The 27,495-nt window shown below is 43.2% G+C and overlaps 1 protein-coding gene across 1 annotated transcript in view; it reads right to left on the bottom strand.

Moving 5' to 3' along the window:
• Positions 1-25,301, bottom strand: part of LOC111963247 (formin-like) — a 182,731-nt gene extending 157,430 nt beyond the window's left edge. The window contains exon 1 of the mRNA XM_023986557.2: positions 23,590-25,301. Coding sequence (XP_023842325.1) covers positions 23,590-25,189 — 1,600 coding nt within the window. The 5' untranslated portion in view covers positions 25,190-25,301. The remainder of the gene's footprint in view (positions 1-23,589) is intronic.
• Between the last annotated feature and the right edge of the window lie 2,194 nt (positions 25,302-27,495).

Below are 27,495 nucleotides of genomic sequence, written 5' to 3' on the forward strand. Positions count from 1 at the left end.
TAAATAAAGAGTGGTAGAGGAGAAAGAGAAGCAGCAAAGCAGCTCACACTGAACTTGATGCTCAGCGACCTCCATTTAGGGTTTCTCATGCTGTAATACACCTCCCAGGAGGGTCACACTGCTATCACATCAACCTGTTTGGATAAATAATGAGATTGAACTGAGAGGCATCTTACCTCCTGTGCATTAGATGCTCAAATATCACATCTCAGTGTAGTGCCATCACACCCTTGAGCTACTGTAGCCACACTATAACCTCCTAAACTGCAGCAGTAACCCAGTAAAATACCTCAAATACTGTCTATCCTACAGTGTCCTCAACCCCAGTTTAGGTCGGAGACAAATGGTTTCAATGCAGAGTTGTAAGAACACACCACAGACATGCATCTGTTGATTTGCATTCAGGCTCAGTATTTAACGAATAGTCATTATTAGACAGACAGCACTGCGGCTCTACACGGCAGAGACTGAAAGGAAAAGTCTTTGGCGGGAGCGATTGATTTGATAAATCACTTTGCATTAAGATAATGCACCAGCACACTGCAGTGCTCAACACCAGCCGGGTATTTCTGGCTGTTTGGGATGAGTCCAAATGCACAGTCAAGCCCACTCCAGGCCCAGCTGCAGCAAATGCTGAATTCTCCCCTGCACCAGCTGTATTCCAGTGTAATTATCAACTACAGCAAATCTACTCTAATTTCAGCTATATTTGGCATCTTGATAGCAGGGTGTGGTGAGCATAATGAGAGTGTTATATGACAACTCAAAGTAGACAAGACCAAGACGTGGATGTCGATTAAGCCAGCTCCCCGCACCTCTCTGATTCAGAGGGTTGGGTTAAATGCGGAAGACACATTTCAGTTGAAGGCATTCAGTTGTACAACTGACTAGGTATCCCCCTTTCCCCTTAAGAATCCTGATATTGTCAACCCAACACTACAGTTGATTACTGTGTATTCTCAATGCTCAAGAAAACATGGAAACAATTTGCACAGAGTACAGATCAACAGCACTTGCATCTTTGCATCTCTCAAATATGAAACATTTACTGAGCGTTGAGACTAGTTTGTCCACATATACTCTAGCTGTACGACACAGGCAGCATGTTCTGAGCTAAGGACACATGCAGCAGTGTTAAAATGCATTTAAGGGCCGCGCTGCCACCATCTGGACAGGAATAGGTGGAGAGGTTTAGTGTCCCTGTAGACACACTGCAGTGCAGCTCTGGCTGTCTCTCTCTCTGGCTCTGAGCAGAAAGACCACACTAAATACAAAGATACACAAGGACTGTTGGATACGGCACCCTAACAGGATCTTATGTCTTTTTCTGAAAGATACGTATACATTTTGTGTATTACAGATGAATATCACAATACACGTGGACTGACACATAATACATAACACAATTCAAGCAAAGGCATTGAGAAAATATCAACATTGAGAAAATACTTTGGACTAGTTTAATGTACTGTAAACATTGTAGACATAGTACATTCACAATTCATCGTTAGGAATGAGACTTCAATCCAAAATCATAATTGAAAGTTAAACTCGAGAGAAAGTGATGACTAGAATTTGATTTAGAAAGCACTCCGCTGCATTAGGTAATGAATCCACTTCATTAGCTTGTGCTACGAGATCACTTGGCAGTTACTTCATTACACAAGCACGCACACACAGGCAGCACACACACACACACACACACACAGTGTTATCCTGGACGAAGAAGAGTTCACTGGCACTGGGGAAAATTCTGCTCCCATTGTAATTTAATCTCCAAAGCCAAGGGAGACTAAAGCGATGCCTGTACAGTAGTTCACTGAAAACTCAGCCAGGTACACATCACACACAGCTCTTTATTAATGACGACATGAGCTCTGATAACAGAACCCGTGTTGCTCAGTTGGTAGAGTATGGTGCTTGCAACCCCATGGTTGTGGGTTTGATTCCCACGGGGGACCAGATTGAAAATGTATGCACTCACTACCGTAAATCACTCTAAAAATGATAACAACAGGCTTTAGACTGGACTGAACCTAAGAGAATATGATCACCTTGCAAATACTCAATCATACTGTTCTCCTATACTATACGTGCTACTGTTCTGCTATACTTACAGTGCTTCCTGTTCTGCTATACTATATACAGTGCTACTGTTCTGCTATACTATACAGTGCTTCTGTTCTGCTATACTATACAGTGCTACTGTTTCTGCTCTACTATACTATACAGTGCTACTGTTGCTATACTATAGAGTGCTGTTCTGCTCTAGTTATACTATACAGTGCTCCTGTTCTGCTATACTATAGAGTGCTACTGTTCTGCTATACTATACAGTGCTACTGTTCTGCTATACTATACAGTGCTACTGTTCTGCTATACTATACAGTGCCTTCTGTTCTGCTATACTATACAGTGCTACAGTTCTGCTATACTATACAGTGCTTCTGTTTCTTGCTATACTATACAGTGCTACCTGTTTCTGCTATACTATACAGTGCTACTGTTCTGCTATACTATACAGTGCTACTGTTCTGCTCTAGCTATACTATACAGTGCTACTTCTGCTCTAGCTATACTATTACTGTTCTGCTATTCTATACTATACAGTGCTACTGTTCTGCTCTAGTATACTATACAGTGCTACTGTTCTGCTCTAGCTATACTATACAGTGCTACTGTTCTGCTCTAGTACTATACTGCTACTGTTCTGTACTATACTATACAGTGCTTTGTTCTGCTTCTTTATATCTTCAGATCTGCTACTGTCTGCTATACTATACAGTGCTCTGTTCTGCTATCTATACAGTCTACTGTTTTTTATTTTTATTTCACCTTTATTTAACCAGGTAGGCTAGTTGAGAACAAGTTCTCATTTGCAACTGCGACCTGGCCAAGATAAAAGCATAGCAGTGTTGAACAGACAACACAGAGTTACACATGGAGTAAACAATAAACAAGTCAATAACATGGTAGAAAAAAAAGAGAATCTATATACAATGTGTGAAAGGCATGAGGTAAGCAATAAATCGAAATATTACAAATTTAGCAGATTAACACTGGAGTGATAATCAAATCTCCTTCCTCTTTCTTATGTTTGTTGTTCGCTTCGAACGCAGAGAAATTTCTTCTCTTCATCTTTTCTCAATTATTCTATTTGTGTGCAATCCTTTTCAACTTCAAAATATTTAGTGCATTTACAGGTCAAACTGACCTCGTTCGTTTTCAGTCACCCACGTGCGAGTATATACCCGAATGAGGGTTGTATATGCGCCTAACCGTTGGCAATGTACACCTTCTTCTTGCTAAACAACCTAATAATGCGTCTAAATATAGAAGGAAGTATTGGTACGATTTTTGGTAGAACTTAACAATGCGTTAGACTTCCACCTTTAGATGTTCTAAGTTCAGAAAGATTTTATACGACAACTTGATTTCGTTAATCCTTTGTTGAGCCCTTGTCTGCGATTACCCACCAAGACCCATGACTCAGTGGTGCATCCTGAAACTTGGAGGAGTCAGCTAGTGGAATCGCACCTTTTTCCTCCAACGTAAGTAATTGGAACCTTACGTATGTGTGCTTACTTAAATAATTTAATAGTGTCTATGAACACTAGATAAACAGAATGATCAGTCAGCTCAATGTACCATAGAGTTGTGCTAAAGTTAGGGTAGAATCTTAATGAAAATGATGATACTAGCCAAGTCAATCAATATGCTGACCGACAAGGATGTGCTTCTATCAAATTAGAAATTAAACTCAGGGGCGTGTAGACTATAAATTCCAAAGTTACAGTCCAAACTTTCGTTAGTTATCTTGAACAGCATGTATAGGTTGGTGTTAATAAGTCTGTATGTGACAAACAAAACATATTATTTAATCCCTTTTATTAAGCAGGATAATCCAAGACAATTGTTACAAGGCATAGTGTTACAGAATGTTGAAATAATTATTACAGAAGCCGATGTAGACAGTTAATGCAACCTTAGTAAGCCACTACGTAGAAAATCAACATTCTAAATAAGTTTGTGAAACTAAAGTGTAGGAGAATATCTGGAAGCCTAATCGAAATCTGTTAATTCGAGATAATGATAGGATATTAAGTGATGAGTACCCCATCTGGTAGGCTAGAGCTAAACTTATGCTTAATAGCAGGAGTATTGAACTAACGTTATGAGAGCCGCAACAGGCTGGAACAATACAAAACGTATCGCCCTAGGTGTACTAGACTTCAAGTATTCAAAGCCTACCAATTATCAGATTCTCATTGACCATAGTAATCTCACACATCTTAACGTAGTGACGAGATAGATTAGAGAGAGTGTTGCAACGATGATAACCGATAGAATCACTCTTAGTTATAACGCTAATGGAATGCCTCAGGACAAACATGTTGAGATGATGTAAATAGGCTGCGTTCGTATGTGAAATACAACAAGAGCAGTAGACACTGACCAGTCCTTGAAATATGCAACCATAGAATACATTAATGTTTAAATCACACAGAAGGACACAGCAACACAGTACAGATACGTTAAGCTGCGCTTATCATTAAATGCATATTTAATCAAATAGTGTGTTACCAGGATAGAGAACAATAAGGAGGAGCTACCTTGTCATTCCTCTGTAAAATCAGTTGAGGTGTCAATAAGTCAGAACCTAGAGCCCTAAGTCACTTGCATAAATCTCGTGATCCGTGCCACAAGACCAACTGTAACAACCGGTCTGTTTTATAAATAGATAGCCTAGATCTAGTAATTTCCAAGCTGGACTGATTTAGGACCTTGGTAGTTCAACCAGGCTCTTTTGCAAAGATTATCTAAGTGTTCCATCAGTAACAACACAAATACCAGCAAGGCTCCAGACCAAACTGAGTAGGGTAAGAGTTATAAGATATAGCCGCCTGAGTTAGACCATAGCGAAGTTCTTAGATAGACAACTCTATGAGTGCCCCACAAGCCTGTTATTAAGCACCGGACAGCGCAGCAAGTGCTACGAAGATGAGTCTAAAACTGGGTTGACTCCTTAATAGACCGTATATAGAGAAAGGAGAGTAAGGCAAATCACATAATTCCCTCCAGGTCATCAGATAGCTGATTAATCTAGCCAATAGAGATTATAAATAACATCAATGGTTATAAAGACTCAAAAGTGCAAAATTCCTCGTAAATAAGAGTACTAGGTAAGCAGGTGGCAGTAAAGTGCACAGACCCTTGAAGTGCTTCCTGACCCACAGCTGTGCGCAACTAAATAGCGACACTTAATCAGCACCCAGGATACAATGACAGTCCTGTGAACGCCAATTTTCAGAGGTTTGTTTTCCAACTCAGAAGATTTATAGGTGCAAGGACGTTAGAATGAGCCAAAACAGTAGATCTATAGTTTTACTTTAACTTCAAAATGGACCAAGAATAACCAAGAAGTCAATCCTGTTGAACTTCTCTCTGTTATTTCAACTGCTCCAATGCAAACGCGATGTTGCATCTGTTCTGAGAGTGATTTCGGAGAAGAAATCAAGTTTATGTCTTCTAACTTTTGAGTATTTGCCAAGTAGTTAAAATGTGTGTACTTAATCTTTATCTTCCTACCTTTAGGTTTCCTAGTCATAAGAGTACGAAGACTAGACCATAATAACAGTATACAGGCTTGTTCTAGATAACTCACACCTTGGTGAGAGCTCGTGAATTGTTATGAAGTGACATGGAACCAAAGGTTAGTTGGCATAAACGTCGCCACACGGCGTGGGGGAAGAATAAGATATTCATCGCCCACAACACATCGCCAGGTTTTTCTAAAGCCGACCATACTGCGTCTACCCTTAAACTCTGAGAATACACCTTAAAGCGAGGGAGTTCCTGATAAATATTTAGACATGGCTGGTCGTCCACATGATCCTCATAACTAGAGTGAACCGTGGACTGTGGAATTTATAGTGATTACACTGCCTTCACATAGCCACGTTCATAATGTGAGAAGACTATCTGTTCCCCAGCGCGAACCGGCTTTGAGCTTCCTTCTAGGCTACTGGAAAGATTAAATTAACAAAAATGGGAGAGATTCAGTGGCCTGTACTCCTAGTGCTAAGCTAGGCTATAGATGCGGGTTCTACTCTCGTCATAGGGAGTTGTCTATCATTAAACACTACGCTTGTATTTCGTGTGTGGACCATGTGTGTGAGTCACTCTGTTCTGAGAGGCCTACGAGGTCTGGAGGCGCTGCTTTGTTTTTTGTAATTACCTGAATGAAATAGATAATCTGGCAAAAGTGAAACACTTGGTGTGCACAAGAGTTCAATGATCCTAGGTCACTTCCTTACTGCAATTGCATAGCGGAGACTAGGGCCAACAACTTTCTTACAACAAAACTATGTCGCTGCCATTCATTTCGTACTTACGTGAAGCTTTGAAGTATTTGCAACTTCTATTATCGAATTGATTGTACCTCGCGCGATTCTTTAGACACTGTTTTACAAGCAGTAGATGATATCGCCAACATTCTGCGCTATGATGTACTATCGCTCCTATACAATAGCGTATATGTTCTAAAAAAGTACGAACATAATACTGAATTACGACCGTATTTTTAAGTTAATAGGTGTGTTTAAATATAACTCTGATTTGTTGATACAATATTATGCCTTGTGGTTTGTAACATTGTGTTAATTTCAGGTATTAATGATGCTAAGGTCAACGTGTCTTGTTAATTGGGCACTTCAATACTTGATACAAAGCAGCCTTCATTGCTATATACGTATCTTTCTATCAGAGATATGTCGAAGAATAGAGTCTACTATCGATATGAACTAATGGGGTTGTCCAGTCGATTAGTGCGCAGCCAGTTTCTTAGATCTGCTAATACTTTATGTTATTTGAAGTGATCCGGTACAATTTCTGTGGAGTATCTGGAGTAGCTCAATGAAACGAAATTGAGCTGAATACGAGTAGAACACTGCAGAGTCAATGTGAAAGAAGTATGCCGTGGGCCTTGACGTCTGAAGCAGCATCTACCTGACATAACTACTCACCTAGCCGAGTTACAGAAGGAACATACACATCACCTTTCTTTTTGACAGTATTCTGTTGCAGCGCAGTCCATAGGGGATAGCAACTTGCGCAGGACATTTTGTTAAGAATGTTTTTAACTCAATAACCTGCGGTACCGTGTGGATGCTATAGTAAATGCTTACATTCACTTCTAATAGCATGCAATTGATGGTCGTATCGCACTAACAGTCGTAAAGTAGTAAATGTGAATCCGGCTATAAAATGGTAATCTTAAAAAGGTATTAAATTCAATAAACATTAATGTCTCATTCATCGACTAAGATACATAACAAGCGTAACCTATACCCAATGTGTATCTTAGAAGTGATGATAGAACAAGAAGTGGGGAATTGCTAGAATTGAAGAATATCCATACGTCGTAACCATGCCTCTCTGAGAGTGTTATTTACTCATCTGGGATAGACAAAGCACCTTTGCTAGGCAAATAGAAGCTATACGTAAAGTAACATTCTCAATTTTGAAGATATCAGACTCGAGACTTTTGTGCACAACTCTTACAGGCTGGAGCTATCTGAACCCGACTCTGCGGTTTGCTCTAAGGAAGGATAAAAAGAAGAGAGATCTGCTTATTCATTACTGCACCCACACTGCTCGGATATGCCTAGTGCAGCTAACTGTGAGAAAGTCTCGTGCGGATTAATTGCGTCCAAACCATGGACAATGTAGTCCTTCCTAGAATAGAAATACAAGTCCAATACTCACTTCTGACGTCTATAATGCTACTTAAGCACCAGGCGCCTACTCGTGCCATTCAATCTCGACCTCCACCTCGTTTCTATATAAGCAGTCGTACCCGGCCCTAGTGTCGAGTTGTCCCTTCCTACGATTGCGTATACATAACCCTCTACCCTCGTATGAGTGGCCTCACAACCAACCGGTGACTAGACACTGCATATCACAGAAAGCATGCAAATATGCCTGAAAAGTATTAGAGGTAATTTCCTGTAAGTTGATGATTACCCAATCCGGATAACCCCAGCTGGTGCGGGGAGAAATTACCCAAGCAATTCTGTAAAGCTGCGCCTGGAGTGCGGCTTGACCCTGTGCCATTTGGAAACTCATCAAAGGAGAGATAGACAACGCGCGTAATTTATGAGAATGTGGCCAAATCGCAAGTACTGATATAGTCGAAGAGTACAAGCATAAATAGCCTTGGTGAAGGAGAGTAAGAAGAAAGTGAATTTATGTAACTAGACAAAACGACTTCTTGCAGAGAATGTTACTTTTTATATCCGTCGTTGACTCTTAGTAAAGTTAGGCAAGAGTGCCCTGTAGAGTGACTCTCCTTATATGATAGTCATTTTCCTCAGTTTGGATATGTAGAACTGAAAATGACAACAACGATCAATTATCCAGAATAGTGTCACCTAGTTGGATGCTGTGTGTACTTTCTATACATAACTCTGCAATTCTGACAACAATTACAGCTATCAAGCTAGTACACTAAGGACTAGGGAATTGTATGAAGGGCAACAAGCATGTAAGTGCAAGGAACTAGACAGTGTATCTAGGGTAATATAATCCTGCCATGGAAAGATTGTTGAATGCGTTCTTTATGTGCGAGCCGTTGTTCCTCACTATAAGATAGAGTGCCAATACTAGTATAAGACCTTGTGCCTTCAAGAGGTTTGTTTTTGTCTAATCTTAATTAACTCTTGAAGACTGGTGGTAACGTGGATGCAGTCCATTCCTTTAAGGTGCAACAGAGTGTGAGGGGACAAAATAAATAAATGTCTACCAATAAAGTCGGCCATCGTCTCAGTTTCCTGCTCCTGGATTTATTCTGAAACAAGGTTTTCTTGAATTTGAAATAGGAAAAGTGTGACTATTGCAAACAGGTGGAGTATCTGCATAATGTTTTTGATACCAGCACAAAATAGCTGCGAAGAGAAGCTCAATAAATTGGTTGGGTCGGGTAGAGAGCATTCTACTTATGTGAGCTGCTTTGCCCTGTTCTTTTCACTGGATCTAGCACAAATCCATCTTATAAACTATTTGATCTGTGATTTTACTAAGATGCTACATCGTGCAACAGGTGTAATGAAGAGTCTAGCGAAGCAGCCAATAATTTTTACGATCCTTGTGAGCATGATGCCACCACAGGGAGGCATCTAAACAATAGCGACCAATCTATTGGTGAAATGTACAACAGTAAAGTATTCTTCTCGCGAGAGTGTCTTTTAAGTGTCTATTGTTATCAAATTGTTTGTTTGTGGAAGTGGTGTCTGCGCGTGAGATAAGACATAAACCTAGTCTCATCTCTGCGAAGGCGGGATATAGTTTTTGTGGATCAGTAAGAGCGCATGGCAAGGGGTTTTAAACTCTTAAACTTTTACCGTGGGCTATGTGGTGCTACCGTGATTGAATTGCGTTAGTGTCCATACTGAAGGTCTTGTTATACTTAGTTGACCATTAGCGAACTGTGAGCGACAACAACTTCCATTATCGAACCCAGTCCCATAACGCCAATTGATACAAGCATACCCAATAAATACATGTGAATGATAAGTTTATATTTTGCTCTTAACAAACGCAAACCAAAAGCGATTGGAGTCATTGTTGTAATACCTTGACAGTTCTCAATTTGGTCTTAAGCCTTAGCTAAGGACACAGGTGAATCTTAAATGCTAAACTGATGGTCAATGGCTGGACTTTAGCAGAGGAAGTTAGTGAGCTTTAAGCGTGTGTTAGCTATATTCATATAACGGTGCTCCTAAGTAGTGTTCAAAGTACCTAAAAACTGTTACAGTTCCAAGTCAAACGTCAGTGTGGACTAAGAGTTGTAACCGTAGTGATTGTATGTATGCTTGCAAAAACAGCGTCACCTTTGGGTTGAACATCCGGACATTTGTGTGTGTTCTCATCTATATCCGTGTCCACATACTAACTCCCTCGCTACAACTTATAATCGTTGTGTACTAGACTCTCAATAAGATCAAACCTTCCATCTTATGTGGCTTGTAGTTGGTACCATACCAAAACATAATAGATCATACTAAATGTGAAGTGTCCTGGATGTGTGTATGTTTATCGTCCATTGGTTCGTCTGAGTTCTATGTATTAGTCGTGTTGTGAGATGAGAGTTCAGAGGAACACTTAGCGATATGGCTCAGTAGTGGTCTGTCGAGCACAATTACGAGAGACAGTTGTGAAATGGGAAATAGCTACTATCAAGTTTAATTACACGAATTCGTTCCCAACTGTATAATAACTGGTTTCATAGCGTAGAAAATCACTGAGTATACTTATTCAACTACTGGATCCAGCCAGTGAGAAGCCAAACTCGTGTTAGAAAAGATAAATCCGTCCACAGTACTACATTCATCACTATTAGACTAAGACATGAGATCACTAACTGTTTATTGCGAACAGTCTAAGGATTAACAGACATGCTGTTGAACTCTATTAATGTATGTACTGTGACCATACCACAAACTAGCCTTCCACTAAGCTGACAGTGCAGAATGAGGTATTCATCTATCGTGGAAAGATGACAACATAGGGTCGATAACGTAAGATTAAGTTGGTCCCATTGACTTTAATTTCTTTTACAAGCGACATCTTGAAATCTAACTTCAGCTTAAAGTAACGTTAGTGAGTAAAAATCTAGTCCAAGATAAATAAAGGTGATGATCCACACCTGCAATTAGACACCTGAACCCTGAATCATAACTATTAGATGGTAAGTGACCAGCAATCTGGAACCTATCTATGTAATATATTCAGAAATAAGTGTCAGAACAGATCACTCTAAAGACTCACACCATTTGTAATATAATTATATGCGCATGTCAAGTTTTTATACTCCAATCTTCTTAATGATTGACACAGTGATAAAGCGTAACAATCGAACAAATGCTGATTAGTGTTTCTAGAAATGTCCTAACGATATCCGCCTTGTTTCAATGCAGGAATCCTTTAATGAAAAGCGGAATATTTTCTATTCTCTATTTCCCAGTGAGAGAATATGCCGAGGAATTTGATAAGTGGAGCAACAATGTGCGTGGACGGAAATGGCTTACCACCACCATTCTCTTATGCGTTGATTAAATGAAGTTGCTCAGTCTCTTTTGCGAAAAGCGGGTTATTTACTTAATCTTCTAGATCAATCCCCAAGTAAATGTGGTATCATGCTCAGCTAGGAATTAGCGGAAAAGCGGCCCGGAATCCAATCAAAACATTCCCAAGATTGAGAATGCACAATAAAGCATGTCATGTGAGAAACTGATAGTGTCCGATAACCACACCTCTTAGGTTAATCCTGCACGAACATCAACTCATCTACCTCCATACGAAATATAGACCTAAAGAGATATGATATATGGTACCAGACAAAGGTAGCCAAATGCGTTGAACAAATAGACAGTTCGTCACAATAAAACATCTGCGCGAGAGTGGCAGCATCTGCCTTTGAGATCCTCGCCGATCAGACGAACGCACGAAGGCTGTCCAGATTATAGAGAAGTACACAAACTTTTATCACACAAGAAGGACATTTTCTTCAAGATCAAGAAAGGGCAAGGACATAGAGAGAAGATAGTATAAAGTTGGTGCTGCTGACCACGTGTCGTATTTGTGATAGGATTACCTGGCGCGGAAGAAGAAAGAAGAAGCTCAGTATTTTACTGCGAGATGAATGACCTGATTGTATCGATTAAGATCAGATTACTGAATACATCTTACGACAATTGATCAGGAGTGAATTATAGTGATCAATAATAATAAAAAGTAGAATTCAGAAAGGACTACATCCGAATAAACTACCCGAGGAGAGGTAGCGGTAACAGAAGCTATTAAATCTCTAAATATAACATAAATTGCTAAAGACATCATCCAATGTTTATTAACGGACCTCCCATCTCTGTCTTCTGAGCGGTCATTCTCTTCTTCTCCTCCTTTTCTGTCTCTATCTTCCATTCGTGGCAAAGTCAGCACTTTCCGACACGTATCATATTCAGCTGCGGGTAGCAGGCGTTGGGGTAGGACGTTACGCGCGACTTTGACGACAATTGAACACAGAACTACTCCTATACCTTGTTACCGGAACGACTAGGAGAACCAGTGACTCGCCAGGTAGTGGGCATAAGACACAACAGCTCGTGTGCAGAAGGAACAGTTAGGATAGTTTAAGATTCGGGTCTCCGATCTGAAGTGAGAGCTAATATTGTCCAAATAATGAAAGAGCGTGGTACATGCACATAACTTTGCACAATCCTATCCCTCTTCGTATGTTCACAGCCACTCTCTCAACAAACCATTTGTCTCCCCGATATTACCAACCTTGTTGACCTCTCCTGTTTATTCCTTCAACCCAACAGAGACCAGCGTGGCTTAGCGCGTGCCTACTCCGCCTGCTAGCACATCTGCCCTCCAGTCCTGACGATTTAGGAAAATAAGGCAAATCGATTGCCGATGAAACGTGCCGACTCACCCAGAGCGGACTGGTCGACAAGTCCTCTAGTGAACACCCCGAGACTTTCACATTGCAGCCGGACAACCATATACACTACAGGTTAAGACTAGCCAGCAAATCCTCCCTCCAATCAGAACCCATCAGTGTAACTGCGTGTGTGCACATCAGAGGAACACATTCATAGATCCACCTGTACCCAACCACAAAGAACGCATACCCAAAGCTCTCCTCGCTCGTCCAGTATTATTCGGGCTTACACAACAATCCGACCACCAACTCCTATCCTCCCTGATTCAGTGACTGGTCCGTGAGGCTCACCAAGACGAAAATCTATGGTAAAGCCAGGAAGCAAGTGAACTTCGTGAACGCCTCGGCGTCTCGTATAACAAGTGCAGCAGCGTGGCGTGTCTAGTCTCGATACCCGGAGACATCGTTGCCTCAAATCTATCTAGACCTGCGTGTCCATGTCCCCTGATCACAGACCTGGAAACTAAATTGCTCCGTGCGGGGATCTGTACGGGAGGTGCCTGATGGTGCATTGAGGACAGGATGACACGTGGCGATATTCAGTCCACTGGCCTTCATACCCGATTAGTATGACCTAGCCCTCAGAACCCTCAATCCGCTCCCTCGCTCCCAACCTGCGTCCTGGCGTACATGTCTTACTCGTGACGGCCTCATACCCCGGACCTACACAGAGCGCACGAAGAGGCCAGACGCCATCCAATGTGACAACAAGCTCCCTCACCATTGCCCAGAGCATACAGAACATCGCACTTGAGCTCCACAGGGTCGAGTTTCAGGTGCGGACTCTAACCCGGAAGCTTACAAGAAATCCTGCTATGCCCTACAACGAACATCAAACAGGCAAAGCGTCAATAACAGGGCTAAGATTGAATCGTACTACACCAGCTCCGATGGTCGTCTTATGTGACAGGGTTGCAAACTATTACAGACTACAAAGGGAAGCACAGCCGCGAGCTGCCCATGACATGAGCCTACCAGACGAGCTAAATCACTTCTATGCTCGCTTCGAGGCGGCAAGCAAACACTGAGGCATTGCATGAGAGCATCAGCATCAGCCAGCATCAGCTAGACCAACTGGCAGGTGTTTCACTGACATTTTCAACATGTCTCTGATTGAGTCTGTAATACAACATGTTTCAAGCAGACCACCATAGTCCCTGTGCCCAAGAACACAAAGGCAACCTGCCAAATGACTACAGACCCGTAGCACTCACGTCCGTAGCCATGAGGTGCTTTGAAAGGTTGGTAATGGCTCACATCAACACAATTATACAATAAACCCTAGACCCCTCCAATTTGCATACGCCCAAACAGATCACAGTGATGTGCAATTTCTATTGCACGCCACACTGCCATTTCCACCTGGCACAAAAGGAACACTTATGTGAGAATGCTATTCATTGATACAGCTCACGGTTCACACCATAGTACCATCAAAGCTCATCACTAAGCTTAGGATTTTGGACTAAACACCTCCCTCTGCAACTGGATCCTCTGACTTCCTGACAGGGCCGCCCCCAGGTGGTGAGGGTAGGTAGCAACACATCTGCCACCTGATCCTCAACAGGAGCTTCACAGGGGTGCTGCTCAGTCCCTCCTGTACTCCCTGTTAACCACGACTGCTGGCAGGCACGACTCACACCATCATTAAGTTTGCAGACGACACAACAGTGTAGGCCTGATCACAGACAATGACGAGACAGCCTATAGGGAGAGTCAGAGACCTGGCCGTGTGGTGCAGAAAAACAACCTATCCCTCAACGTAGCCAGACTAAGGAGATGATTGTGGACTACAGGAAAGGAGGACCGAGCATGCCCCCATTCTCATCGAGGGGCTGTAGTGGAGCAGGTTGAGAGCTTAAGTTCTCGGTTCCACATCAACAACACAATGGTCCAAACACACCCAGACAGTCGTGAAGAGGCACGACAAAGCCTATTCCTCAGGAAACTAAAAAGATTTGGCATGGGTCCTGAGATCCCAAAAGGTCTTCAGCTGCAACATCGAGAGCATCCTGACTGGTTGCATCACTGGCCTGGTACGCAATTGTCGGCCTCTGACCGCAAGGCACTACAGAGGGTAGTGCGTACGGCCAGCATCACTGGGGCTAAGCTGCCTGCCATCCAGGACCTCTACACCAAGGTGTGTCAGAGGAAGGCCCAAAAAATTGTCAAAGACCCCAGCACCCAGTTATAAACTGTTCTCTCTGCTATCGCATGGCAAACGTACCGGAGTACAAGTCTAGGCAAAAACTTTCTCAACATTTTTTACCCCAGCCTGGCTAACGGGCTATCTGCATTGTGTCCCGCCACCCCACACCGCCGACCTCTTTTACGCTACTGTACTCTCTGTTCATCAATTGCATAGTCCTTTTAACCATATCTACATGTAATACTACCTCAAACAGCCTGGACAACCGTGTCTGTAAGTAGCCTCGCTACTTTTATAGCTCGTACTGATATACCGGTTTTTTACTGTTGTTTTATTTCTTTACTTACCTAGTTGTTCACCTAACACCTTTTTTGTCAACTATTGGTTAGAGCCTGTAAGTAAAGCATTTCACTGTAAGTCTACCTGTTTATTCGGCACACGTTGACAAATAAACTTTGATTTGATTTGATTTGCTTAACCACCTGAATTCCTCCAGTTGCATTAACATTACAGAATTCTGGGATGTTGCTGTGTACATGTCGTGTACGTGGCGGTTCCCAGAGCCAGTACTACTGTAGCCACTCTGCAACACCTTCACATGCACCATTTCTACACTCTTCGAAAAAGGTTCCAAATGGTTCTTTCAGCTGTCCATAAGAGAACCTTTAAAGAACACTATTTGGTTCAGGTAAACCTTTTTGGTTCCATGTACAGTTGTGGACAATTTTTTTTAGATGACACAAATATGAATTTTCACAAAGTCTTCTGCCGTCAGTTAGTATGATGGCAATTTGCATATACTCCAGAATGTTATGAGAATGATCAGATGAATTGCAATTAATTGCAAAGTCCCTCTTTGCCATGAAATGGACTGAACCCCCAAAAAATTTTCACTGCATTGCCACCCAGCACCAAAGGACAGCTGAACATCATGTCAGTGATTCTCCCATTAACAAGGTGTGATGTTGACCAGGACAAAGGCTGGAGAATCACTCCTGTATGCTGATTGAGTTCGATAAACAGACTGGAGTTCAAAAGGATGGTGGTGCTTGGAACAATTGTTCTTCTCTGTCACACAGAGTTACCTGCAAGGACAGTGCGTATCATTGCTTTGCGGCCTTCATAGGAAAGGATATTTCAAGAAGAATTGCATAATCCGTTATGGATCATAAGAATTAAAGGAGAGCGGTTCAGTTTTGTGAAGAAGGTTCAGGGGCCAAAGTAGGCTATACAGTGCTACTGTTCTGCTCTAGCTATACTATACAGTGCTACTGTTCTGCTATACTATACAGTGCTACTGTTCTGCTCTCGCTATACTATACAGTGCTACTGTTCTGCTCTAGCTATACTATACAGTGCTACTGTTCTGCTCTAGCTACCAAACTGGTAGCTACTCTGCCAAAGACATATATAATCTAATTTATACGCACAGGTGTGATTCCACACTTCATCCCCCTCGGTGGAGGCCAGGCAGGCAGGGAATACTGTGGACCTGCAGGTGTTGATTGACAGGGCTGTGATGTGACAGTGTATAAATCAGAGCGTGTGAACTGAGCAGCTGTCAGACAGACAGTGAGAATGAAAGAGAGTGGGGAGCAAAAAGAACAGGGCATGTRTTAGTTAGGTCACATGGTGCTGAGAGGTTGTCTCATGGCTAATCTTAGCATGCCAGGTGTGATAAATGACTAATACTAGAGATAATACGCAAGTCACTGCTCAACACTCAAGGTGAGCAGGAACGACCCTCTTCTGAAGGCACTCCTTCGAACAGGCTGAAGCCATGCATTAGAAACAGTGCAGTCTCTCTCAATCCCTCTCTCCCTCTTCAACACTCTCCTCTCTTTCACCCACTCACAGTGGTACTAAACAAAAATCTATAAACTCATTATTCTAATATAAAGACTGAGCCATGTGCTTGGTTAACTAGAAACTCCATCTCTGTGCTGGAAGCAGGCTTTGTAAATCTTCATTTCCTGTCAGTCCTGCATGATTTAGCCCTGCTCCCCTCGCTCTGTCGGCCGTTGGTTGGTTGGCAGTCTGGGCCCTGTCCTACAGAGGCAGGGTGGACATGACATACAGTCGTGAAACATGGAGACTGGAGAGCTCTCTCTCAACATGAAGCACACCAACTAGAGGCTAAACAGCCACTGTAATAACAGATGCCAGCAATCAAATAGGCCAAATGTCAGTTTGTGCACAGCTAAGATCCACCCCCTCCCTCTGACACTAGAGACAGGTAGATTCAACATAGTCCCTGAAGAGGAAAGATTGTGTGCATAGTGTGATCTTTGGGAAATAGAAAGTCAAGTCCATTTTGTGTTTTCTTGCCCTCTGTATGATGACTTGAGACATGTTCTGTTTGGTGCTCACCCTGAAGGGTTCTGGCTACAGAATGGACACAGGCTGGAGTTCTTTTTCTGAAAGGGAGTTTTTGACATTGAACAATTTATTCTCAAAGCCTGGGGGAGAAGGAGAACTGTATTGTTTGTGTAATGTGACTAGGTGTTATCATTGCCTAATTGTGCATTTAAATTGTTAAATGCATTTCATTTGTTTAATGTTAAAAAAACTACATGTTTTTGTGCACACATACTTGAACTTGATCGGTCTATAAAAAAGTGGTCAGATGAAGCAGATGCTAAACTACAGGACTGTTTTGCTATCACAGACTGGAACATGTTCTGGGATTCCTGCCGATGGCATTGAGGAGTACATCACATCCGTCACTGGCTTTATCAATAAGTGCATGGAGGACGTCGTCCCACAGTGACTGTACGTACATACCCCAACCAGAAGCCATGGATTACAGGCAACATTCGCACTGAGCTACAGGGTAGAGCTTTCAAGGGCGGACTCTAACCCGGAAGCTTACAAGAAATCCTGCTATGCCCTGCGAAGAACCATCAAACAGGCAAAGCGTCAATACAGGGCTAAGATTGAATCGTACTACACCAGCTCCGATGCTCGTCTTAATGGCAGGGCTTGCAAACTATTACAGACTACAAAGGAAAGCACAGCCGCGAGCTGCCCAGTGACATGAGCCTACCAGACGAGCTAAATCACTTCTATGCTCACTTCGAGGCAAGCAACACTGAGGCATGCATGAGAGCATCAGCTGTTCCGGACGACTGTGTGATCACGCTCTCCATAGCCAAGTGAGTAAGACCTTTAAACAGGTCAACATACACAAGGCTGCGGGGCCAGACGGATTACCAGGACGTGTGCTCCGGGCATGTGCTGACCAACTGGCAGGTSTCTTCACTGACATTTTCAACATGTCTCTGATTGAGTCTGTAATACCAACATGTTTCAAGCAGACCACCATAGTCCCTGTGCCCAAGAACACAAAGGCAACCTGCCTAAATGACTACAGACCCGTAGCACTCACGTCCGTAGCCATGAGGTGCTTTGAAAGGTTGGTAATGGCTCACATCAACACCATTATCCCAGAAACCCTAGACCCGCTCCAATTTGCATACCGCCCAAACAGATCCACAGGTGATGCGATCTCTATTGCACTCCACACTGCCCTTTCCCACCTGGACAAAAGGAACACTTATGTGAGAATACTATTCATTGATTACAGCTCAGAGTTCAACACCATAGTACCCTCAAAGCTCATCACTAAGCTAAGGATCCTGGGACTAAACACCTCCCTCTGCAACTGGATCCTGGACTTCCTGACGGGCCGCCCCCAGGTGGTGAGGGTAGGTAGCAACACATCTGCCACACTGATCCTCAACACGGGAGCTTCCCAGGGGTGCTTGCTCAGTCCCCTCCTGTACTCCCTGTTCACCCACGACTGCATGGCCAGGCACGACTCCAACACCATCATTAAGTTTGCAGACGACAGTGGTAGGCCTGATCACCGACAACGACGAGACAGCCTATAGGGAGGAAGTCAGAGACCTGGCCGGGTGGTSCCAGAATAACAACCTATCCCTCAACGTAACCAAGACAAAGGAGATTATTGTGGACTACAGGAAAAGGAGGACCGAGCACGTCCCCATTCTCATCGACGGGGCTGTAGTGGAGCAGATTGAGAGCTTAAAGTTCCTCGGTGTCCACATCAACAACAAACTAACATGGTCCAAACACACCAAGACAGTCGTGAAGAGGGCACGACAAAGCCTATTTCAGGAAACTAAAAAGATTTGGCATGGGTCCTGAGATCCTCAAAAGGCTCTACAGCTGCAACATCGAGAGCATCCTGACTGGTTGCATCACTGCATCCTGACTGGTTGCATCACTGGTACGACAATTGGTCGGCCTCTGACCGCAAGGCACTACAGAGGGTAGTGCGTACGGCCCAGTTCATAACTGGGGCTAAGCTGCCTGCCATCCAGGACCTCTACACCAGGCGGTGTCAGAGGAAGGCCCAAAAAATTGTCAAAGACCCCAGTCAACCCAGTCATAGACTGTTCTCTCTACTACCGCATGGCAAGCGATACCGGAGTGCCAAGTCTAGGACAAATAGGATTCTCAACCATTTTTACCCCCAAACCATAAGATTCCTGAACAGGTAATCAAATGGCTACCCGGACTATTTGCATCGTGTGGCCCCCCAACCCCTCTTTTACGCTGCTGCTACTCTCTGTTTATCATATATGCATAGTCACTTTAACTATACATTCATGTACATACTACCTCAATTGGGCCGACCAACCAGTGCTCCCGCACATTGGCTAACCGGGCTATCTGCATTGTGTCCCACCCACCACCCGCCAACCCCTATTTTACGCTACTGCTACTCTCTGTTCATCATATATGCGCACGTGACAAATAAACTTTGATTTGATTTGATATTGTGTCTAATAATTCTGGGCTGGGCACCAATTGGTGTACGACACAAAACAAATATAAATCAAATAGGTTTTCAACCGATAACATAAACCTAAAATGACATGAATATGACTACAATGCAGTGCATGTGCAGGTAAGATTGTTCTCAAGAGCTCCTACAGTGACTTATTAAGAGAAATCAGTTCCACAGTAGAAAGGGGCCTTTGTGCAGTACTATTCCTCTGGCTGTGACGCAGCTTAGACAGGCAGCGTGAGAGCAGAGCACAAACCCTCCTACCCACACACACTTGGCACAATCTATTTCATTATCTGAATAGAGCTGGCCCTTGTCCTCAGTGAGAAGGGCAATGTTGCATGCCCGGCATTTTGTGTTGGACGCTAGGAGAGGGAAGTAAAGACAGATGTCAACTGACTGACTAACTCCCGGGCTGGAGTGATCAGTTTCATATGACCTGGGGCTTGATTGGTTTATGTCATTAAGGTATTATTTACGGTCTTTCAGATTGAGTAGGGGACATTCACTGATACTCAGGCTCTATGTGTGGCAGTTGCTGCTGTCTCTGGCATTCTTGAAAGTAATTTAAAAATTGGATTTAGGATGGGGGCAGGTTTTTAATGTTTCTTGAACAAACCTCCCCTGCAATGAGAGGAGCTTAAAGAATGTAGATAATCAGAGCAGAAATGTCAAATGTACCATGATTCTTTAATATTCCTGATTGGAAATCCATAAACAAACTTTAAGTGTAAAACATRGAGAGCATTTAGAAACAGAGTATTTAGAAACACAGGACAATAGGTTTCTAGATTGAACTTTCATTTATACTCTCTCCCCAATGTACAGTTTCCTTATTCAAATTAAACATTGRTGATTGCACGTCACACAGACAACAGAGATGACAGCGATTGTATCTAAATTAGGATATTATTGGCAGGCCAAACTATGAAGGCAGCCTTCATTCTGACCCAGATAGTAGCTCTTCTAGCCTCTCTGTTGTCAATTTGTCCTTGCTAACATTTCRAGTGTAAAGAATGATTGAACATGGACAAAGGATGGTTCGGAACCCACTGAGGTCCGGCCAAATGAACAATGAGACTGTTCTCACATCTCTATCAAAGGGGAGGTTTAGAAGGAACAATTTGCAACATGGTTCATGCAATGCAATACTAGCTAGTCTTCATGTTCTATGCATGTAGATGAAACTGTATCCTGTTCACTTAGTCCTTAAAGGCCAAGAAGAGTTATTTACAGAAYTCATATCGACTAATCATGAGCCTCAACAGCACACAAACAGGCTAACAGGGACAAAAGCATTCTGCTGCTTTGAATTCTTATCAACATCATATTTCTCGTATTGTTTTAAAGGAAGAAGCCAATTTTGACCTTTAAAGGTACAATATGCAGAAATCGCTCCACCCTTTTCTGGATGAAAAACTTCATATAGTTCGCCTAATTTCAGTTTATGTGACAAAACAAGCAGTCATTTTGTGGAGAATCTTTGTACAATCTAAAACTCTGTGGAATAACTTTTCCATAACCAAAAATATTGTATTCTCAGCTGTTTGAAGCTGCTGTGCAAAACCGAAAATAAAACATGCAAAAACAAAACTTAAGAACGAGAAGCATAAAAATAGTGCACATGGAACAGATCTACCGCTTCTTAGACTTGCTTTAAATGAAAATGACAGATCTATAACTCATATTTCTATGTGAATTTGATCGGGTTGCCCAAAAAGTGACAAGATTTCTGTCTGTTTGAATCTAGTCTCTGTAGTCTTGCATTCTGGGAAGCTTGGCGATCGAGGTTCACAAGATTAATAAAAAATGGATGAGATGCAGACTTAAGCCGGCTCAAAGGGAAATTGTGTGGTGTGTGTGTGTGGTGTGTGTGTGTGTGTGTGTGTGTGTTGTGTGTGTGTGTGGTGGTGTGTGTGGTGTTGTGTGTGTGTGTGTGTGTGTGTGTGTGTGTGTGTGTGTGTGAGAGAGAGAGAGAGAATGGGGGGACATTACTGCGATGAGAATTGATTCAGATTATTCCCACATGAGTAACACTATCTGTCCGCCTGCATACACCAGCCTCCCTCCAGCCATGACTATACTAGGCTGAACATTGGTCCTCTAGTCTGTGTCTCTTACCACAAATAGTTTTCCTGCGTTGTAGTGGAATCCTGACAGGATAGGAGTAACACTGCTTACTGGTCCAGAATCCATGACTAAGAAAGGCTTCTTAACCATTCTTCACAGTCTATAAACAAATTAAGTGGACAGTAAAAAAGCTAACTGCGGGCAATTGCTGTTGAAAAGAGAAAGAGTACGAGCAACATTGGTGAGGTCATCAATGTAGTTACATTGTAGTTACAGGTTAATGTAATAATGATGTAACTGCTCTAATTGATGCACTAGGCAAAAACCTGTTTCATGACCTCTGTATCTTCCCATACCAATTTGGACTGATGGAAGACAGCCAAACACTAAGCCAGGGTCACGCTACAGCACTCTTACACTGATCAAAGGATTGGAGGTCAAATGGCACTACCAGACATCCTGGTTATACACTGAGTGTACAAAACATTAGGAACACCTTTAGCCCTCAGAACAGCCTCAATTTATCGGGGCATGGACTCTACAAGGTGTCGAAAGCGTTCCACAGGGATGCTGGCCCATGTTGACTCCAATGCTTCCCACAGTTGTGTCAAGTTGTCTGTATGTCCTTTGGGTGGTGGACCATTCTTGACACACACGGGAAACAGTTAAGCGTGAAAAACCCAGCAGCGTGGAGTTCTGGACACACTCAAACCGGTGTGCCTGGCACCTACTACCCTACCCTGGTCAAAGGCACTTAAATATTTTGTCTTGTACATTCAACCTCTGAATGGCACACATACACAATCCATGTCTCAATTCTCTCAAGGCTTAAAAACCCTTATATAACCTGTCYCCTCCCCTTCATCTACGCTGATTGAAGTGGATTTAACAAGTGACATCAATAAGGGATTATGGCTTTCACCTGGATTCACCTGGTCAGTCTATGTCRTGGAAAGAGCAGGTGTTCCTAATGTTTTGTACACTCAGTGTACAATGTAAGAGCAGGCAACTCTTTGCTGTAGTGACATATGGGATGCAATGGCTAACAGTCAATGTCATTATTTAACAACCCAAGGCTTGTCAATGTAATTATGAGATACAGTTTATTAGGGCAAGATTAAGAGACTGTCAGGCAATTCGGAAGTTCTGCTGCACTTCTGCTTCTTAAGCCACATCCCAAACCCTAATTATTTTTTCTGCAACCCATGCGCCTGTTGAGGGTGAGTCTTTGTCAGCTGGCAGCCTGTGAACTCAGTAGGGAGTGGTTTAGGAGGAGGTGCAGAGCACTAAGAGAACAAATTGGCAATGCTTCAGTTAACATTGTTTTCATGACAGCGGTAGTGGATTTGAACTGCATGTCAACCCAGAGCCTTTGATCTGGAACCCCATCCAACCACTCCTGCCCCCCGGGGATGAAATGGTTAAGAGAGGCTCATCAGCATGGGATAGAAATCAAATCAGTCTCAGGCTCTGTTCTCTCTCTCTCTCACTCGCTCTCTCTGTCTGTTGGGCAGCTTTTCATACTGAGTCACATGCCAAGGACAAAGCAAGCACACCAGGCCAGTCACAACCAAAACAGGATGATCAGAAACCATTTAGACAGATTGTCAAGTGATGACTGTGACAGCTAGCACTGGGACACTGTTTACTCTGTCTCCTAGAGGAGGGAAATACAGAGAGCAAATAGCTTTAGTCAGTGCGAWAACTCCCACAGTGTTAAGTAAAAACAGTTATTGCTGTTTGACAGCAGTAACAGACCATTTCCAAAACATCCCCAGGCTGTATGGGCTGGGTGAACAACTGTTGATATAGTGCTCAGTTGCTGTATTCTACACATCAATCATTCTATAATCTCTCTTACACCTAAGTAAACATAACAGCCGTTCCATTCCAGTGTTGTACTGAAGCCAGATCAACGACAAACTCCGAGAGACACGTCACACGGAGGAGTGAAGCATTGATGTCAACGTTAGTGTCAAGACGGGGGGACATTACAGGAAAGAATGGGAGGTGGGAGGATTGTTGTAATTTTTAATAACACTAACTCACCTGTTGCCGTGGAGAGGCTGGTGGAATTCCATTTGGAAGTCGCTGGTAGTCTGCTGAGGTTCAGGTCCAGCCGTGTGATGGTCCGCTTGTTGCCATTCTTATCTATGACCTCCGTGGTGACTTTGGGCGCCTCTTTGGATCCAGTCCGGGGGCTGTCACTGTCCGTCCCCTGGCAAACGTCCTCGTCAGAAAGGAGCAGGATGCGGTGGTTGAGCTGGGGGCTGGGGAGCTTGGTCAATAGAGGGGATAGCACTGGGGACATGCTCTGCAGACTGTTGGTGGCAGGGTAKGAGGTGTTGAACACCCCACACAGAGAGGGTGAACAGGGACTCTTACTGTGGGATTTGGTAGAGGAGGCCTCAGTAGGGTGTGAGAGAGGCAGCCTTAGCCCCTCTGCAGGTTTGGTCCCTACCGTATCCCTAATGTCCCCGTTTAGACATTCCCCAAACTCCTGCTGACAGCTGCTGGTCCACGGCTGAGGTGCAACTGATTCAGCCTCTGGATAGAACTCTTTGGACCTGTTTGGGCTCATATRGCTAGCACGTTGAACTGTGCCCTCAACCTCCTGCACCTTGGCCACCACCCTAACCCCTGTGTCCCTCCTGTTGATCTCATCATAGAGCTGGTGGGCTGACTTGTCCTCAGACCGCATGGGACGAATGTTGTTCCCACTCAGCATATACTCCCGTTCGATATGATCCTGAACGTTTTCCAATAAACTACAGGACGAAGCTTCGTAGCCCAAGCAGAGTTCACTGTCATACTCAGACATGTCAGTGCAGTCCAGGTTTGGCTCAGAGGCTCGAGAGTCGTCCTCCATGAAGTCCCAGCCCTCCCTGGCAATATGGAAGTGCTCCTCCACAGGGAGGATGGGGTTGCTGGCCACACTGACATAGGAGCCTGACATTGGCGTGTCTGGAGCTCGGAGAGGTGCTAGGGTCCCAGGAACTCTCTGCTCCTCCACCACTGGGACAAGGTTGGATTGATTCCGGGTCTGAGCCGAGGACTGGACAGATAAAGACTCAACTGCAGTGCTCCCTAGCCCTACTTTCTTCTTCATCTTGCTATGCAGGAACTCTTCTGCACTGTCTAACTTCTTCACACCCAGCTTCTTCAGCTTTCTGCCCCGTGAGGAGGCTCTCTTGTGCTCCGGGGACATGGAGAGAGCATGTTGAGCATTACTGCTGAGGACCTGTCCTGAGAAGCTCCCACAACCCTCTCTGTGACCCTGGAGCTTCCCATCCTGATTACCCATCCTGACTTTGTTGGCGCAGTCTCCGCACAGAGATAAGAGATCAGTCAGCAACTGGTGGTGCTCCGTGGCCAGCCAGCAGAGCTCAGCAACAGCTTCCTTTGTTGCCTGGTAGGAGTTGAGGAGTTCGGCTGCGGACTCATAAGACTGGCCTCTTTGTTTGAATGCTGTGGGATCCACCTCTCCCTGGTCTTGGTCATTACTGGGCTGGGCCCACAGAGGGGCGTGGCTCTTGTATCTAAACACTGGGGCCCTCCCCTTGGGGAGATAGAGGCTGATACTGCATAGCTCGCGGACGGGCTCGTAGAGTTGCAGGACAGTATGCCTGTCCTCCATTATGGGCGCCATGCTAATCGCTTAAGCACTTTAATTAATTGGACTGCTGTCCCCTGACGCTGGTGTGTTTGGAGTTGGACTGCAGAGGAAGAGTCTGAGGAGCTCGGTGTTTATCACCTGGCTGATCGAACTCCTGTCAAAGAAAAATAGGCTTTCATTGAAACAAACAGTCATAAATATGTCTGAGTAAATGTAAAGCATGTTAATAACTATGCAGTAACAGCTGTCAATCAATTTTAAGTCATGATACAAAATGAATGCGTCTTGTTAGACATTTCAAATTGAAAGTTGTCTTTTATCTTTAAACTAACTCCAACACAATWGTCTAATATTACCATCAATGGTCCCTCAAGACAAAGGGCTGACAGAAGAATGTTTTAAAAGTCCTACAGGGCCAGTGTTCACAGAGTAAACATTGCTTTGTTATTGAGGGAATACAACATAAAGGTAGAACAAAAYGACAAAAAGAAAGAACAAAATCTTTAAGGCTTTGCCATTCCATTGAAAATAACAGKTGCACCATTGGAAATGCTTAGCACAACAGAAGTCTGTGCTTTTGACAAGTAAGCAAYACAAGCCAGACCATTTTAAACAAAAAATATTTGGCATTATATCAAGTAATACATCTTAGTTTCATTATTTAATGCACTCCACTGCCGCAGTCCTGAATGTAACCTTGAATAGAGATGTACTTCATTTACATTTCGGCTAAGCATTTGCACAGATGAGGCGTTTGTGAGATACATCTCCATATCATATATATATACTGTATATAGTGTACTCTACATATGCCCCTACAGCAAACTCATGGATGATTGTCTTTAACTGGTGTAACACAGATCATTCTGATATCCACCGTACTGTATATTTCTCATCACTGCACTAGTCAATTGTTGAAGTCTTCACCCACATCATCATCATCATCATCATCATCATCAAAACAAACTATAATGTTTATTGAAGCACTGACAACCCTACTAAAAGGCATTCCATCAACATTTCACAAGCTGCGTCAAGGATGTCCCACAAGGTGAAGATAGGAGTCATAGGCATATGCAATATGTTAGTACCCCATGATTATATAAAATATTGATCATTTCCCCTCTAGATAAATGTATCTGTACTACATCACTGAGCAGAACTGCTTACATCACTACCTCCGTAGGATTTCACCTTGCAGCAGCAAGCCATTGAATACATGCAGTCTCTATCCTGTTTCACAAACTATACACAATATTTTTCGTAAAAATAAACTATTCCATTCTGCGTTACGTTATTAGATTCCATACCCGAGGTAAAAGTGTATGGCAGTAAGTTGAGCGTCTCCTCTAAATGTTCTCTAATAGGAAGGATTCCAGTGTCCTAATTCCATAGTAAAAAGCATAGAGATATCCAACGCACCTGCCGCAGATTTATGCTTTAGCAAATAAACTGCGATTTCCCAATTTTAGCAAATATTTTCTCCACATCTTCTCTTCTCACTGGAGCCAGCGGATAGCAGCGTTTCTCCTTCTTGACAGACACGCGTTTGGGCCAATTGGAGAGCTCAGCGTTTCTTTGACGCTCTMTTACTTTTGTACCCTAGCAAACTGAATCAGAGCTGCAGCAGTTCTCAGGTAGCCTGACGTCTCACACYGAATTATTCYAATAGTGTGCAACTGCAGCCTGCAATTCGGGCGTTCCTGCATGTGGGMATTCCTGCATGGCCCTCCGCGAGCATCCCATTGCTTCCTTCATGAAGGGCGTTGATTCATTTTGGGTAACGATTAATTGTCATGCAAATGGTTATGGTGATTGTCATAATTGTTATTTTTGTTGRAAAATGTTTTCAGCTCGTACTGCATCATAATGCATCTTTTAACATTAGCTATAACATAACTAATGAAGACAAAACAGCTTTGGTAACACCCCTGTCTCAAAAATGAACGGTTTTGCCGKCTTTAACTTTTGGAAATTAAGCTTCTCCTCCAACCATACCTCTCTGCTGATRAAATGATTACCAACTTTACCCACTTCCTCTAAAAATTAAAAACTGCTTTTGGGTAAACTATATCTACTTGAATATAAAGTTGAATCCYTCYTCCTAAAATTAATGCATTTCGCCAATTATGTTTTGTTTTAGTTCACTGTTATTGTCCATACTTGCGATAATTGCGCAAGCCCTAACAGCATTACAATCTGGTTAGTTTGGGTCCTGGATGCTTATTGGCTGATGAAGTGTTTCATATTATATTTATGTTGGTAACCAGTTTATAATAGCAATAAGGTGCCTCTGGGGGTTGTGGTACACAACCAATATACCACACCCCCCCCCAGGC

Source organism: Salvelinus sp. IW2-2015, linkage group LG4q.2, assembly GCF_002910315.2.
Source record: "Salvelinus sp. IW2-2015 linkage group LG4q.2, ASM291031v2, whole genome shotgun sequence".
Classification (NCBI taxonomy): domain Eukaryota; kingdom Metazoa; phylum Chordata; class Actinopteri; order Salmoniformes; family Salmonidae; genus Salvelinus; species Salvelinus sp. IW2-2015.